Source organism: Rhipicephalus microplus, chromosome X, assembly GCF_043290135.1.
Source record: "Rhipicephalus microplus isolate Deutch F79 chromosome X, USDA_Rmic, whole genome shotgun sequence".
In the NCBI taxonomy this organism is placed as follows: domain Eukaryota; kingdom Metazoa; phylum Arthropoda; class Arachnida; order Ixodida; family Ixodidae; genus Rhipicephalus; species Rhipicephalus microplus.
In genome coordinates, this window is record NC_134710.1 from 164,087,506 (window position 1) to 164,104,552 (window position 17,047).

The window sequence follows — 17,047 nt, forward strand, 5'->3', positions numbered from 1 at the left end:
CTGACTCATGGTCTTGCTTTGCACAGTATACTGCTGATTTCAATCAAGGAATACGAGCACCAGGCAGGCACATTTGCTTGTATTTGTTCGCGTGACTTGTGAATTCCAGAAAGTCTCTCGGTTGCGTTATAAATTTTAGGGGAAGTTGAAGCATGCAGCAAAAAAAAGAAACCTTTTTGTGCAAAGTCTACTAGTTAATACGGAACGAAATGTTAATTTGAAAGTGAAAAAAAAAAGGTAGCGCAAAAGAGAGATGACGCAAGACTGTGTTGCTGATTGTGTCCCATGCGAAAGTGCATTATACAACGTTATGTGCTAAACTCAATTTAAGTATTTTACATCTCTGCTATGAGTGATTGTTATTCTTTGAAACATTGCAGAATCGCATGCAAGAGTCTCTAAAGTTGTTCGATTCCATCTGCAACAATAAATGGTTCACCGACACATCTATAATCCTTTTTCTCAACAAAAAAGACCTATTCGAAGAGAAAATCAAAAAGTCACCTCTCACCATATGTTTTCCAGAATACACAGGTAAGAGTCACTCATCGAATGGGCTATTTATTTTCTTTTATGTTGTGCCTATATAGCTGATAATCGAAGTGCTTCTGAGTGTCAAGTTTTAGTGGATGGACCAGAGGGGCGGAGTGTATTTTTAGTTGTGAAATTTTTACCTATGTGAGTGCGTTTTACATTGCAAGAGTGTAGAAATGTGGTCCAGTTGGTAGTTCTTATTCGTTCAGAAAACTGGGAGCACGGGAACACACTAGAGACAAAGGAAGAGTGACACAGCGTGAGCGCTCGTGATGTGTGGTTATTACTCTGTCTTTTATATGTTCCCGCGCTCCCAGTTAACTGAATGAATATTCGTTTCACATAGGACCCTAAATTAGGTCAATATGGCTCTGGCGTGCGTGGTGGGACACGTAGTCGATGTGGGACGGATACCCGAATTGACTGCCACAGGCAGCATGTAGAAGTCATCACTGCAAGTGCGATCTTTCGCTATGATTCCACACAGCAGCGAAAATTTACAAACGTTGTCCGCTTCGTGCATTTGCAGGGTGGCTAAGATCATACACCAAGTTGTAAACTTATAAAGCGGTTTTGTTTGCGCGAAACAAAGTACGGAGTAAATACATGTCCAACTGCCATGTAAAGGCGTGTTACAGGTGTTGCGCGTTTCAGTGTTATCCCTGTGGTTACAGTGACACACCGCGGCGACTATGTCTATTTCTTGTTACGGGTGCCCAAACAAGGCAGAAACTCAGTTGAATATGAAGGCTTGAAAATCGTTTCGACATGGAGTCTTCTCTGCTTCGAGGCTGCAGATCATTTCTCATCTTCTGTTGCTTGCATGCATGTCGGTTTATTTTCAATGGCACTGGCGAAAAAATATTTGTTCAGGTACTGATGGCTCGGGCGTATACGAAATAATCACAAGGACACCGTTGCATGGCGAAGAGACTCTCGGCTTTGTTTTCGGCTGCAGATGCGCAGGAATGTAGAATGTAGGCTGCAGATGCGTTACAAAACCAGCGTTTCAAGGTAGTATCCGCGCAAAAGGCCACGAAGTAATGGCTTGCGACCAGAAAAGCATTTCGCGTGCAGCACTCGTCTTGATGAACAGTGAAGCTCATCGGCAGAGGTCGGCAACACCACCTCTACGATTCTGCGGTCAGTGCCGTCGCGCGCTTCACCATGCTGGTCATTCTGTACATATACCATGGCCACCCTTCCCATCTCGCCCACTGGCAGCACGCTTTTGCTTGTCTTGGCACAAAAATGAGCCTTCATTCCCCCTTTAGAAACATGTGTCAGCTCTTTTCCGACAAAAAAAGTAAAGACATACCCTCGTCCTGCGTAGTATGGCAATATCACTGGTACATCGTAATTATATTTTACTACAAAGATACAAATACATTTTTTCAAGCGTATCTGGATATAAAAATACAGATACTCAAAAGTATTTGTTCAATACTATCACGATACCCTTGTATCGCAATACTGCTTAGCGCTGCTTTTTATGTACTGTGCTTACTCAATGGCTAATGCCTTTTTGCTACTAAGAACGCAAAATTGCGTTACAATGACCCCTCTCCCATTTTTAAAGTTTTGTTTTTAAATAGCCCTATAAGCAACACCATTGAATATATGCACGAATCTAATTCCTCCGAATGAAAGCACAAATTTTTGCAAACAAGCCACACACATTTAGTAGAAATTGTGTGTGTATTATGTGGTGTGCATTAAAGGTGCCTTCCTGGTGAAAGATTCATATGACCGTGCAGCACCAGCCACCAACAGAGCGCCACGCGGATCGATCCCGTTCTCCTCACGACAGCGACTGTGGTGGCACCTATCGTTTCTATGTGGAACTATCGCTGAAGCTTTCTCGCCCTTCACACACACACAATAAAAAGTACTGAATGAACTTGGCAAAACCTTTCTGCTACATCGTATTGCATCCTAAAGCGTATACCTTGTGAGGCAGTTTCATAGTTTATATTAATGTGTCACTCAGTTCTGTCGTATGTCAATGAAACAAAACGATTCTCTTCGCACCAAGAGTGGTGAAATATGCACCAACGAAAACTTCTTGGGAGCGAAATCGTAGGTAGGTTTTCTTCATATGCTAGAGCGAAGAACTAGGCTTAAACAGTCCATCGTAACCACGCGAAACAGAATGCTGGGTGTTTTGAAAAAAATTCAAGTTCCCGTGTGAGTTACACGACCTGGGCGTCTTGTATGAAAAATAACCATTGGTTACAAAAAAAAAAAAGAACGCCTGTAGTCACTTCACTGCCAGGTAACCCTGCCTAGCGCTGCGACTATGAACGTCCTTTAGCGCCGAGAAAGTTGCTGCCTGCTTTGCTTAACGTACATACTGTCACACGTACAACGATATAGGTAAACTTCGATGTTGGTTTTTTTTTTCAATGAAGAACTGGCCTAATTATGTTACCACTGTAACCAAATTAGGTTCCTATAACGATAGCCACCCACTCCGTGGTGAAAAAGACTTGTCTAATAGGCTATTGTCCAAAATACGAATAACGTTAATTCAATAGTGCCTGCGTGTATAGTGCCTATATGTATGCAGGTGTTTGTTTATAATAAGCACTGCTGTCTGTGTGCGGAAGCTGCGGCGCAGTGTGGTGGTGACAGGAGCCGCACATTGGATATTCAAAGTTCCAATAAGAGGAGTGGCGCTGTTTTGGAAGCCTATAACCAGAGGTAGGGATGTCTGGTACGAAGCTGGCTAAACAAATGAGTTCTTGTGGGTGACCACGCGAGCTCGTAGCCATGCTCATTGAAGCACTGTTGTAGCCAACGTGGCTGCTTATGTAGGCACGCCTTCACATCCGCAGTAATTAAACGAGGCATGACTTTGTGCCATCTGCAATCATCTTTGGCTTCGACATGTCAGTATTGAGTACAAGAGAGTTTAGTTTAAGTAGTGGCTTATGTCGTTGCTTTAAAAAGCAATGGTTTCACCAACTTGAACCTTCATGAACTGTGTATCGTAAAGACGGGGGATCGACGATCACACGGAGAACCACAAACAAAATACTTTATTAGTATCTGAAGTGACAACAACGTCTTCTTCGTCCCTGTGCTGCACCAATAGCGCTCACGCTGCTTCATTGTCGCCATTGGCACATACACGTGGCATCATTCCTGCCACGAAAAAAAAAACATAATCCCTATAATAAATGTTAAGAAAGCAAGGTAGAAAAAAAACAAATAACAAAAAAGGCGCAGTAGTCGCAGAGTATGGCTTCATCCTAAGTAGCTAACGTAGTTGCTTGGGTGAGTCGGTACGATATGATTCACAGAAAAAACAGTGCCAATAACGAGAGACAAGAAAAGTAAGGAGACAGACAGCGGTACTGCCTTATAACAAAATTTATTTGCTGGAACCTCGTGATATATTCTTGAGCAGTATTTGACAAATAAGAAAAATTGACAAATCAAAGAAAACAGAATTCACCTAACAACCGAATAATCATCGTGATAACGCACCATGAACATTTCGTGTGCCAACGTTCTGGAGAAAATCTATTTCTTTTTGTGATAGAGCTATCTAAGGCCTGCTGACACATGCACTGCCCAGCTTTTCAATTTCTGCAGCCTCAATTTCGCGTATAATCTGGCGCTGTTCTTTATGTGAATTTATCCTAAGCACGTGAGCCAATTTTGGTAAATGTCTTTAATGTTTCGAACACACTGAGAGCCGTCCGAAACAATTTCATGTGGCGTTATTGAAGTGTCGGAGAACTTTATAAAGCCCCAAGTATCTTCGCAAGAGCTTTTCATAGAGCGCACGCCGGTGAATAGGCATCCAGACCTACTCTTTGTGGCCCACGTTTTATATGACGACTCTATCTGAGATTGTAGTATCTGGCACCATAGCCTTGTTATTTGGAGATTCCCAACCGGGCAACTTACGTATAGTCTCTATTGCTTAATGTGCATACATACTCTTCAGCGTCCATCTCATTGCCATCATTTTGGTGACAGAGCATCGCGTCTAACGTTGTTACTTCATGGTCGTAAACGAGGCTGAAGGGTGTCTTCTGAGTTAGTATCCTCAGGAGCCGTGTCATACGGCATTGTGATGTTCGGTAATTGATTGATTCATTGATTAGAATGCTGGTTTTGACGTCCCAAAACCACGATATGATTATCATAGACGGCGTAGTGGAGGGCTCCTAAAATTTCGACCACCTGGGGTTTTTTAACACTGGCCTATACAGCATTTCTGCCTCCATCGAAAATTTCGCCGCCGCAACCGGAATTCAATCCCGTGACCTGACGGTCAGCAGCCTAGTACTGCAGTCACTAGACCGTTACGCAGGGTAAAATGTCGTCCCAACATGCATAGACGCCAGTAGACTGTTCCCGAGAGGAATAATAACCTCTTTGGACCTTCATATTTCCCTTCGCTTCCAAGAAAATAAATTGAAAGCACTTTTCCGCAGCAGATTAGAGGATCAGTTAGGTTCATATGCTTGAGCGTCGCAGCATTCACATTGCAGTGTCATGCGGCGAGACAAAGCAATGCTTGCTTAGCAACTGCGAATATGTCCATGAAACTCTAGAGCTAGCGCACTTTGATCCAGGTCGCGCAGAATTCTCAAGCATGTAGCGAGTGACACGAATCTACCGCTGCCAGCGTTTCTGCACATGTGCGAATTTGGTTCGAAGAATGGGCACACGCACTGTGCTGGTGATCAGCATGGTGCTGCCACGTATACTTTTTCGAGTGTTCACCTCACGTCTGTGTACCTGTGTTAAGGGTCATTAACCACGTTCCACTCTCAGTGGCGCAGAAGTGTGTGCAGCCTCATTATATGGTCAATCGTGAGGCATGGTGTCATAAGTGCGAGGGTACTTATTTGTGTAATCAGGGCAAAAAGTATGCAGTTATTTTGAGAAAAGTGCGGGGTCAATGCTGGACTACCATTTCGTGACTATAAAAAAGTTTCACCATGCACAAATCGAAGAGCACTTTACGTTTCGTTTCCATGTTCTGGGTCCATGAGTGCCGTGCTCGACGTACCTCATATGGTCTTCGTGCTCCAGAAGGGACAGTTGCGCGAAGGAGTAACGTGCGGATGACTATCACGATTTTCGCCAGATAAAATCATACGTCACCGATAAGAACGAGCTGCAGGTGGCGAAAAATTAAAGCAAGGACAAGAGCAGGTGTCTTTTCCGGCGGGCACTCCTTCGCAGTAACATTTGTTTCTATTATCTTGTTATTGTATGTTTCCTGTGGCGAAAGTTGTCTCTCTGATAGCTTTGTCACTGTCTGAAGCGTCCTGCGTGATTGGCAGCTGGTAATAAGAAGATATATTTTGCTTAGGCTACGCCGTGTATATTCGGGAAATACAGCGTCATTTGTATACCAGGCGTAGTATGAGAAATGTACATCTTTTAGTAATAATAAATAACAATGGTCCCAACTCTTGTGCTATATATAGAGCAACATTCGAGACAGGGTCACTAATGCAGAGGACCGCTGATTCCTGTTGACTTAGATCTGCTGCAATGCGCTTTTCACCTTCTGTGTGGCGTGCAGATGCATGCGATCACAGTAAAAAGAGCGCTGTCATTAAACGTATAACGTAGAGTCCATGCAGGTGATGGAGCGTCCGATTTCGCTTGCACTTTAGTTGGTGTAGTGTCATAAAACAAATATACTTTTGGTGTAAATATCGTCTTCTGTCTGGTGTTGGATTGCATAGTTTTTGAGGTAGGCAAAAAGACGCATTAGTTGTTGCTAGACCACTAGTGAACTAAACTTCTAGAATATCAGCGATAAGGATTGAGGTAGTTCGGCTGTTGCATGCGTATATTTGAAGTTGTTCCGTGATGATGCCAGTGGAATAATCCTGAGCGACGCGTCTTAATTTACACAGTCTCGAGGGACTCAAACTGACTGGGCCAGCATTGAGGGCCGCTAACGCTCACACGACGCCATGATTTGACGAAGAGTTCACGACTGCCGACGTAGAGCGAGGACCAACTGGACGTGTGTTTGTGCAGGTGCCCAGGAGTACGGGGAGGCGGCCGCCTACATCCAGGCGCAGTTCGAAGCCAAGAACAAATCTACCACCAAGGAGATCTACTGCCACATGACCTGTGCCACGGACACGACCAACATCCAGTTTGTGTTCGACGCGGTCACGGATGTCATCATTGCCAACAACCTTCGCGGCTGCGGACTCTACTGAGCGGCGGCGGCGGCTCAGCCGAGGCCGCTGGTGCCTCCCGCGTGGCCGACCCGAACTGGAGGCCTGCTCACTCGACAGCAGCCAAGTTGCATGTTGATTTCCCTTCCCTTGCATTTCGTGATACTCCTGCCGCCACTTTGGCCGCGGACTAAGGACTCGTGAATGTGTTTCTCCCCCTTTTTGCGCTGGTCGGGAAGGTATGCAACCTTTTTGCTTTCTCCGCAAGGGGCCTCCCCGCCTTCTTTTTCCACTGTTGCTGTTGGTGGTGACGTTGCCGAGGCGTCCGCTGTTCACTTCGCGGGCTACCCGCTGCCAGCGGCCAACACCACCCTCCTTACATCCTGAGGAGGACGACACCAACACCCAAGAGAGGGAGCTGCAGCAGCGCACATACACCGGGACGAGAGAGGGCTCCTTGGGACATTTTGGTCCGCGTTATATGTACACATATATATCCGTATAGTTGCGTATATTTATATATATGTACATATATAAGCGTATATGTATGTATATATAAACACATGTATGTGTGGCAACGTCTCAGCACAGAGACGTCCAAAGGGCAGCGGCTTGCGGGCGGATCGGGGCAGCAAATTCTCCTTTCGTTTCTGCCAAGATAGCCTAGTCGGGTAGACACACGATATCTTGCACCAGCGCTTCTCTGCCAACCTGGTTCATGTTTGTCTGGGGTGGTGGAAGGGTGGCGAGGAGACCCCAAAGTGATGTAACATATACTACATAGGGACACGGGGAGGGTAAATGTTTCGTTTTTTAAAAGCACGGTTCTTTCGCCCTCGTAGCGCGCCGAGACCGCTCGTCGATGAGCGATCCCGCCTCGGGAGAGGTACGAACAAACAACAAGAAAAAGGAACCAAAGGCAACAACACAAAAGGCAAAGTTTGGGCGCGCTCACGGGTCAGGAGCAGCGCGGGGGTGGAGTGTGAAGGGCTCGGCCCCCCGTGCGTGAGCGACGCGCGGAAGGGACCGCCCCTTTAGCTGTAGGCTACGTGGAGAAGGTGAGACTATAAATATATACATAATTCTATACTATAATAAGTATATGTGTACCATGTGAGAGTGCAGGAAGCAAGCCTGTTTCAGTCCTGTTTTGAGAGTGCTTACTCAATAAAAAGTGACGCATGTTCTTTGACGCCCTCCCCTCATCCGACCCCCATACCTGACGGCTATGTGGAGAGGACCCCCATCCATAAGAGGTGACAACATTCTGCTTTCGCTGCTCCCTTGGTACGCCTGCTGCTTATCCGCCACGGGTGGCGGGCGCCCTCTTTTCCTTCGGTTCTCTTGGAAAGGACTCACCCTTTCATCCGCGTAGTGATTCAAAGTGGTTCAAGTTCAAAAACTAGCCCCACAAGCAAATGAGAGCTGCCCGGCAGTCGGTGTCTGCTCCTGCTCCGTAGACGCACATCCGACTTCGCTTTATTTTCTCTCGTTGCAAGTCTGCCGGGTTCCTCGCTTAGCCATTCTCACTTGCATTCTTCTGTTGCGCTCTGGCACCCGGAGAAGTGACGATTGCTCAGGTACTGTACTCAACATTAGCTGCCAGTGATGCGGCGGCGCCTGGACGTCATCCAGAAGCTGCCGGGTCACCAACCCAAGAGCAGTATTTCAGTGGCTGCATTCGCGGCCCTGTGCTCGAGCTCCATCTTCCTCCGTAGAGTCAGCTACTAGTTTCGAGCTGTGGTCATGAGGGTACCCTCATCGCTGCCTTGGTTCTCATTTCTGTTCTCTTCCGAGCTTGGAATGCCGAGCGCAATTGTGACGTGGCCCCTACCGCGGCCTCTCGTAGCCCGGAAGCTGCCGAGGCATGTGCTCCAGAGTAATTAGTTTGTTTTCTTCTTTCCCTCCGAGCACTCGAGTTACATGCGACAGCGTGGTGGCGTAGCTTGTGCTAACAGGCGTGCCGCCTTAGAAGTAGAGGGCGCTGTTACTCCTAAATGTTCATTCCTGTTTTCTTTCTCGCTATGCAAAGGGTCTTCTGAGCGGTACCGGTGTCGCTCACTACCGTTTGCAATTCGCTCTTCCAAACGTTCGCCGAAAACCCCGTGAGAAGAATCGCCGTGGTATCCCCGCCAATCGACGGACTAGCGGTGGCCAAAATCCTATAGTGAACACAAGGCCATCGTACGTGTTTCCTGGAAGCCCAAAAAAATCACAACTGATTTTGGCCTCTGTTGTCGCTGGAGGAGGCAAGAAGCATTTTTGAACCGTGCACGTCTACGTTGTGTTTGTAGGGAGGTGCCACACAGCCGCCTGTCGGCAACAGAGGTTGAGCCGGCAATGCGGTGAAGAATTGAAACTGTGCCGCGACAACGCTCAGGTGCCATGCTGCTAAACTCACTCGCCGCATATTTGCCGCGAAGGAGAGCGCACCACCGGTTAGGCGTGCCGTGCGAGACCACCCTGTGCGTCATTTGTTTTGCTGTTTTGTTTTTGTTCTCTGGCAACTCTGGCACAACAGACACATTCCTCGTCGCATCTGGATCATGCCACGCCATCTTGCATACTCACGCTTCGTTCTCAATGCGCCTCACACGTGGATGTGGACGGCTTCAGCAGCATTGCTTTCTTTTCTTTGGGAATGTGAAAGTCACAGTCCCTAGATCTCCTCTGGTCCGAGTGCGCTGCATATCTCGTTTCTGCCAGGCCACCTCTGCATCGCGAGCGTTGTGGCTGAAGCAACCAAGTGCGTGGCCGTCCTCACGACCACAGCTTGCGTCTTTGATTCTTTGTCTCAGGACATTAAAAAACACACAAAGAAAACATGCGGTGTTAATGCTCTTTCCTCTAAGTATAGGCTGATGTTTATTTTTTTTCTTCGTAGGTGCCGTACCATTAAGCCATCACTGGACTTGTTGATAATTTCATTTATTGAATTTCTTGTTTTGAGGCTATCGCAGTTAGCTCGGAACGCCATTTTGGGACGCGAACACTGTGTCGCACATTGTCTTCTTGTCAGCTTTGACGCCACTGGGAGGGAGTGCTAGGAAGTGCAATTGCGTGGTCAAATGCGGCAACGCAAGTGTAGATGTATTACGAGTGCTGACTTTTTGTGCAAGAATAATGCCTCATCTTTCAGCCAGATAACTTCAGAGTGTGTGACAGCTGTACGCGTTTGTAACCAGACGGATGGCACTAGCTGCACGCCAATATTAAGACGTGCTTTCGTAGAGACCTAACTAAAAACAAACTATCTGAATGGCACGAGTACAAAAATCTGAAACACAACATGCTTAATGCGTGGGTTAAATTCACTATGTAATAGCAACTTGTTGTGTCCTGTTTGTGCTGCTGCGTATTGCCCGGTTCTGTTAATTAGTGAGCTCTGTGTAAATTAATGATTGTGCGTTCTATCTTTGGACACAATTTATTTTCCTGTAAACTGTGTGGCCAGTTGGCAAACGCGTCTGTTTAAGAGACTGAGTGTTACTGGTATGAGGTAACATTCCAGTAGGATTGCCTGGCTGGTAATCAACATGAAGTTTTCTCAAGACACGGAGTGAGCATCCAGCTGTTGCTCGGTGCCGGAGAGCTACAGCGAATTGTGTTCCGGTGTGGTGCACGTTTTTCCGTCGGCTAGGACTAGTCATTTTTTTTTCGCGCATGTACAGCGGCACGCGGCGGTCAGCGCGTACTGCGCTGGAACATCAAATCAAATTCGCCGTAATCTTCCTGCATACTTCAGCAACTGAATGCGAGAAAATTTATTGGGTTGAGCACACGAGAAGGTAATTTCCACGGCTCGATATCAATTGGCCGTGCTCCTCTTGAGCGAGTCATCTTTTGCTTTCGAGGCCGTAGCTTCTCAAAGTGCCTGTTCAGCGGAATGTATACAGTTTGTGACCAGAGACTATCCAGGGCTTGTGACTACACCCTTGGCAATGCACTTGGTTGCTTGAGTTGTTATTTTTGTTATTGTTGTTGTTGTTAATTTTGCGGCTGGATGAACGGATAACACGGTTCCGCTGGCAACCTTCCATTTGGGCTCTTTGAGGCTCTTGGGACCAGGGGCCTGATTGCGGCGTGGTAAGACTGCGTTGATTGTTGCGTTTCAGCGATCATTTGTTTTCGTTATTCTGTGTTACGTTTCTGGGTGCGTGCATCCTATCACGTGCTCGTCACATTTGCCCCGATGCAAACCTCGCTTATTTACACATTTATTTTTCATCTATGTGTTTTATTCTTTTTTTTTTCTCGTCAGTCGAACTATCGGGGGTATGAACTTTAGACAGGTGGGTTGAGCCAGCATGATGTGTCGTTCTTAATCTGTCATTTTTATCCAAGTCAGCAAGCATTTGGAGTAAGCAGTTGAAATAAAGTGCATTCAAATCATTTGTTTTGCGGTGACTGCAAACCACACACAAGAAAGTTATCAGTTTCTATTCTTTTTGTTGTGTATGCAGTATCTGCAATTTTATGCCCAATGAATAAAATTCCTTCGTCGTGTGTTCCTCGTAATGTGCTGATTTCAGCCTTGAGGGCAAGAACGAAGCGCCACGTTTGCTCTTCGCTCATGACCTCATCGCGAACCATCAGCTGTTGCGCAGCCCCACTTTGTCTTCTAAGGCGTTTCTACGTCCACACATGCTCAAGCGCTGCCGCAGTCATCGCACCCGCAGGCTGTGACGTCAGTGGCGTATGCGGACGCGATGACAAACATCGAGTGTCGAATGTTTTTTTTTTTTTTCTGCGTACGCGGGTCTGGAAAAAAGACCACAATTACGAATAACAAGGGCCTTATTTTTTTTTCTCCACAGCACAATTTCTTTCTTCAAATGGACTAAAGGAAGCTGTGATTGCGTCGCAAGAAGCGTACATACGCCTATAAAAGAGGCATTGGCCTATAACACTGCACGTTTTTTTTTAACTGTCACAAGAAATAATGGTTCAGAAATGTCAAGTAAGCCCAGAACAATGCCACGCAAGAAAATAGCGCATTCTGTTTCTTAAAGCTTCGCGAGGCCGTATCGTGCAATTTTATTGAATCCCCGTATCTCGCTTGTCGTGGCTTTTTTTAAATTAAAATTTGTTGAGCGGAATTTGAGCTATTCAGAAAGTTAATATTCACAGCGTGTACGCTTAATAATTATTCATGACATAACATTAAAAGGGTCTCTCTAAGACATTTCACCTCTCTTTTTTTTGTATATATCGGGCCAAATCATGTATTCATTGGAACACAAGATTGTCAATACGCGCATTCGGAGGCACAAGTAGTGTTATTGTAAACAAATATTTTTTTGCAAGATCAAGTCGTGGTTAGCTTTGTTGCATTATCGGTGTTCAACTGAACAGTAGACTGCATTCCTGAGCAGTTTTCGCGTTACAGCTCAAGTGAAACAGTAAATAAATGCGAAAAATATGTTGAAAAAAACTCACGGGAGAGTGCACGCCTGGTGATCACAGTGTAAAGTAACAAGACTCACACATCGTTCTTCTATACCTTTAGATGGTGTAAAGCCCATTTTCACAGCAACCACATTGAGAGCAGCATGAGCGCTGAGTACGTAATACCCCGAATTCCTACAGAATTTGCGGCGTTTTGTCGGTGCTCTTTTGCGACAACGCTGAAGATGGAAACTGTACCACGTTCATCGGAAAATCGAGAATGAAAAGACGCAAATATGCCGAGGAGTTCATAGTTTCGGAAGGCAATCCTTAGCGTGTCCGCGGCACAATTGCCACTCACAGAATTAATGCGTGATGGTTGCGCAGTGGGTCGGAGAAACCCTGGGCAGTGAGAAAGTTTTTTCTTAAAGTGCACCGGCCCGAATGAAGGCGGCTGCTTCACTTGTCTTGTGGTCAGCTGGGATTACAATCTTTCTTCAGCAGCTGTGAAAAAAAAATCATGAGAAAAATCACAAGAACAGTCACCTCCTTAGGTCAAAAAGTTGACAAACAAACGATGCAGTGGCAATGAAGGAACAAGTGGCCCAAAAATCACCGGTGCTACGCGGAGCTGACGCTACGCGAGGCTGTTTTTTTTTCAGCAGCGGAATACGTGACGCCTCACTGATAAAAATAGTAGAGATGCAAAGGCTGAAATATAACACAAGCCTTGGGCTTCATCTTTACAGTTTTACCAGCTTAGAAGCACCGTTCGTTTATTTCGCTTACGAGTGATTGAAACAAATTTATTGACGATCCGGCATATAGGGGGGAAAGGGTAGGGAAAATGAAGCGAGACACTAGCGTGCTCGGACGTCTCGGAGCAGCAACCTGCCCACATTAAAAAATTTCACGTCACAAGAAAGGGGCCATTCTATTTGAACAACCTGTGTGAAGTGATTTTATCAGTAAATTAGTGGATCACTTCCAAAGTTATCCGCCAAATAAGCATCCTCCTTCTTTAAAATCTGCAATAATGTTTGTTTGAATATGATTATTGTTTGAAATAAATAAAATGGCACTCATAATTATCGAGTTCACCTATTGCATACAAAAGTTCTAGAGCTAGTTGTAGTCACAAAGTATGGCATAAACTTGCACAACTTACTCGTTTACCTGCAATAAAGATATTAAAGAGGCCCTGAACCACCAGTTTTCGTAGTCTTCAGAGGGTATTTAGATCGAAATGAGGCACCCCCTCCTATCCCCCTCCCCGAAACATAGTTCCGACATTAAAAGCACAAACATACGAAAAACTCAGTTGGAGCGGAGATACTGAGAGTGAAATTTCACAACCCCCCCCTCAGTAATTTCTTTTCCAAAGAAACAGTGGTACCCTACCTATGGCATTTCTTTTCATAATATCTCGCTGACATTCCGCATTTTTTTTATAAAACTGAATATGAGCATTTTCTACTTACAACTCAAGCAGTTACGGCAGGAAGAGGTGGAGTAGTCCCAACATTGAATACCTGCTTCCTGTTGAGTACCGGCTAGTGGCAGCTCTCTTAACGGAATGCGCCAGACATTGTCAGAAGATAGCCGCAGGCAACTGCCCCATAGCTATTGCATTCAGGTGGCCTCTCTTGGAAGAATAAGGCTTCTGTGAAGATGGCTGAATTCGTGCTGCACATGCACGCAAAAAAAAAAAGCTGAACCTGCCCCGGTAGTTAGGATGATCGACGGCAGCTGACCGGAAGACCATAGTTTGATGGAGGTGAAATGCTGGAGGAGCGTGTACCAAGATTAGGAGCCCGTTAAAGAACACCAGATAGCCAATATTTCACGGCATCCTTCATAATCCAGTTGTGGTTTTTGGAAGTCAGACCACAACAGTGCGCTGGCGGATAAATAAAGGCAAGTATTGCTCACACGTGCTCTCCTTATAACGAGCACGTTATTCTTCGTAGTGCATCTGGATAGGTGTTGTCTTGCTGCAGAATGGTAGCGCTAAGTGCCCTTTTAACATAATGAGAAGGAAGGTCCGACAAATCGGGGCCTGTAGCACCTTACACTCTGCAATTTATTATTATAAAGCTTTATCAATTCTTCGCTGCTTGTTTTAACCACTTTCTGGATCCATTCTGGTAGACTACGTGCGAGTGAGGTGTCACTGCTGCAGCAGCATCGCCGTCTTCTTTTCAACTAACCTGTTATGCGAAGTATTCGTTCTTGCTTAACTGATTTCCGATCCTCGTTACAATAGCTTGGTAATACTAGGACAACTTGGACTATTATGTAACCCCTCTCTTAAGGTATGTGTCGGTGGCAGCGGCACTAAGACAGTTCACAAGATTACACGATGCAGCACATTCATTGGGGTGAATTTCCTGCTGAGGAAGTGAGCTCAGACATACTCAAATAAGCAGCACTACTCAACTCCACAGTCTTTCGTTTGCTCACGACGTTATGCGGTTGGCACGTGTTTGTGCACCAACCGATTACCCGATCTGGCCGCTCAGTAGCCAGTATTCTTACATGTTCATAGCGTGTGTTCATCTGTTGCCGCAGCCACTCATTTTCAAGGGTCAATTTTGTGAACTGAATTTATAATAAATAACATAATTGTAAATATATAACAGGAAGTCGTGTCAATAGGAAAAGAGCTAAATTCGTATCACTGGCATGATTTAATTATGTTCATATATCTTAATCAATCGGGCCACCGATATTCTCACTGTTGTATCAGACGAAAACGCCACTTTCGCAGCTATAGTCAACAGTCACCTACGATAAATATCCCGATCAATTGATAAATATGTGCCAACGCACCTAAAGAGAAAAAAAGAACATCGAAGCGCAGGAACACGCATGCATGAAGTCTCATGCTCAGACGCACGTGCGTGTGTACCCACAGCTTGTCCCAATACCAACCATTAAGCTCTGCTTATAGAAACACTGACGCACCTATCAGCCATCTGTGTCACAGCAACACAATGCAAATCTATAGGTTCACTTGGGGGCAGTGGTTACTTGCTAGAGACACCACGCATGCGCAGAACATGCTTTTCTTCGGGCACGCTCTGCTGGCGAGTGGCTGCGTGTCTGCCGTTCGGAATTATTCAGTGAGGCACTATAGAATAACAGCAAGTAACTTAATCATTAGGCAACTATTTTCAAATCGCCTTCAATGGTTTTAAAAACACGAGCTCTTGGCACATATGATGCAGATTTACATCGTAGAAAAACACGTACAATGGTGGTAGTGTTCACCATACTCATCACCTATCACTTTGGCAGCCCCGCCGCGGTGGTCTAGTGGCTAAGGTACTCGGCTGCTGACCTGCAGGGCGCGGGTTCGAATCCCGGCTGCGGCGGCTGCATTTCCGATGGAGGCGGAAATGTTGTAGGCCCGTGTGCTCAGATTTGGGGGCACGTTAAAGAACCCCAGGTGGTCTAAATTTCCGGAGCCCTCCACTACGGTGTCTCTCATAATCATATAGTGGTTTTGGGACGTTAAACCCCACATATCAATCTATCACTTTGGCATTTATGGTTTTCAGGCAGGGCTATATTCAACAATTCTATATATTACGCTGACAAAGGGACACCACATGCATAATTTGTGCATTATTCAATAATTGATTGATATGTGTGGTTTAATGTCCCCAAACCACCTTATGATTAGGAGAGACGCCGTAGTAGATGGCTCCGGAAATTGCGACCACCTGGGGTTCTTTAACGTGCACCGAAATCCGAGCACACGGGCCTACAACATTTCCGCCTCCATTGGAAATGCAGCCGCCGCAGCCGGGTTTCGAACCCGCTATCTGTGGGTCAGCCTTAGCCACTGGATCACCGCGGCGGGGCGTGCATTATTTAATGTGACTATGTTTACTAACCTGTGTTAAGACCTGCTGATTATTTCGGCAGCTCGCTCTGCAAGCAGCATCACAACAGAGTGCGGTGTACTTGACAGTGCAAATGGTATGACCGATGCATCGACGACACGTAATCGCTCCACGCCTCTCACCCTGCAAAAAAATCGACATATTAAGCTTTACGAGCGAGAGAAAGATATAGAGGGGAAGACGAATAGATTAACCAGATATTAGCATCCGGCTTTTTACTACGCACTGGAATGGGGAAATAAGGGATCTTGCTACCCCGCACGGTGGGTCAGAAAGAGGGCTTAGAGAGAGCGAAAAATTATGGTTGATTTCGGCGTCATAGCTATCGGTATAACACAAAAAATATGTCTTTGCAGAAGTAGCTCACCGTTTGTAGTACATCGAAGTAAGAGAGTTTTCACAATATATATTCTGATTTAGAATATTGAGCATGCTTTAACGTGGATTCCCCACGTTGAGGCTCCGTGGTACATCTCCATCCCGACGACTAACGTCCATGATCAATGAATAAACAAGTTCTGAGGTGTGGTGGTTAACAGCGAGGACGTAATCCGAGAAATTGGTGGGGCAGCCAGAAGAACGTTGTAAACTGGACGCTGAACTTGGAAACCTAAATCGCCATATCATCATAATCATCATCATCATCATCATCATCATCATCATCATCATCATCAGCCTGACTACGTCCTCTGCAGGACAAAGGCCTCTTCCTGGTTCCGCCAGTTAACCTGGTCCTGTGCTTGCTGCTGCCAATTTATACCCGCAAACTTCTTAATTTCATCTGCCCACCTAACCTTCTGTCTCCCCCTAACCCGCTTACATTCTCTGGGAATCCAGTTAGTTACCCTTAATGACCAGCGGTTATCCTGTCTACGCGCTACATGCCCGGCCCATGTCCATTTCCTCTTCTTGATTTCAGCTATGATATCCTTAACGCCCGTTTGTTCCCTAATCCATTCTGCTCTCTTCTTGTCTCTCAAGGTTACACCTACCATTTTTCTTTCCATTGCTCGCTGCGTCGGCCTCAATGTAAGTTGAACCCTCTTT

The 17,047-nt window shown here is 45.8% G+C and overlaps 2 protein-coding genes across 5 annotated transcripts in view; one reads left to right on the forward strand and one right to left on the reverse strand.

The window, feature by feature from the left end:
- Positions 1-17,047, forward strand: part of Galphao (G protein alpha o subunit) — a 133,992-nt gene that overhangs the window by 108,411 nt on the left and 8,534 nt on the right. The window contains exons 7-8 of one of the 2 annotated variants that reach the window (XM_037428502.2): positions 381-534; positions 6,556-11,208. In XM_037428502.2, coding sequence (XP_037284399.1) covers positions 381-534; positions 6,556-6,743 — 342 coding nt within the window. In that variant the 3' untranslated portion in view covers positions 6,744-11,208. Of the gene's footprint in view, positions 1-380; positions 535-6,555; positions 11,209-17,047 lie in introns of those variants that run through there. The other variant, XM_037428504.2, reaches the window with a different exon arrangement.
- LOC119176925 (alcohol dehydrogenase [acceptor]) overlaps positions 12,191-17,047 on the reverse strand; it is an 84,720-nt gene continuing 79,863 nt past the window's right edge. For all 3 annotated transcript variants that reach the window (XM_075878120.1, XM_075878119.1, XM_075878122.1), the window contains 2 exons: positions 15,992-16,123; positions 12,191-12,593 (listed from right to left, as the gene is read on the reverse strand). In XM_075878120.1, coding sequence (XP_075734235.1) covers positions 15,997-16,123 — 127 coding nt within the window. In that variant the 3' untranslated portion in view covers positions 12,191-12,593; positions 15,992-15,996. The remainder of the gene's footprint in view (positions 12,594-15,991; positions 16,124-17,047) is intronic.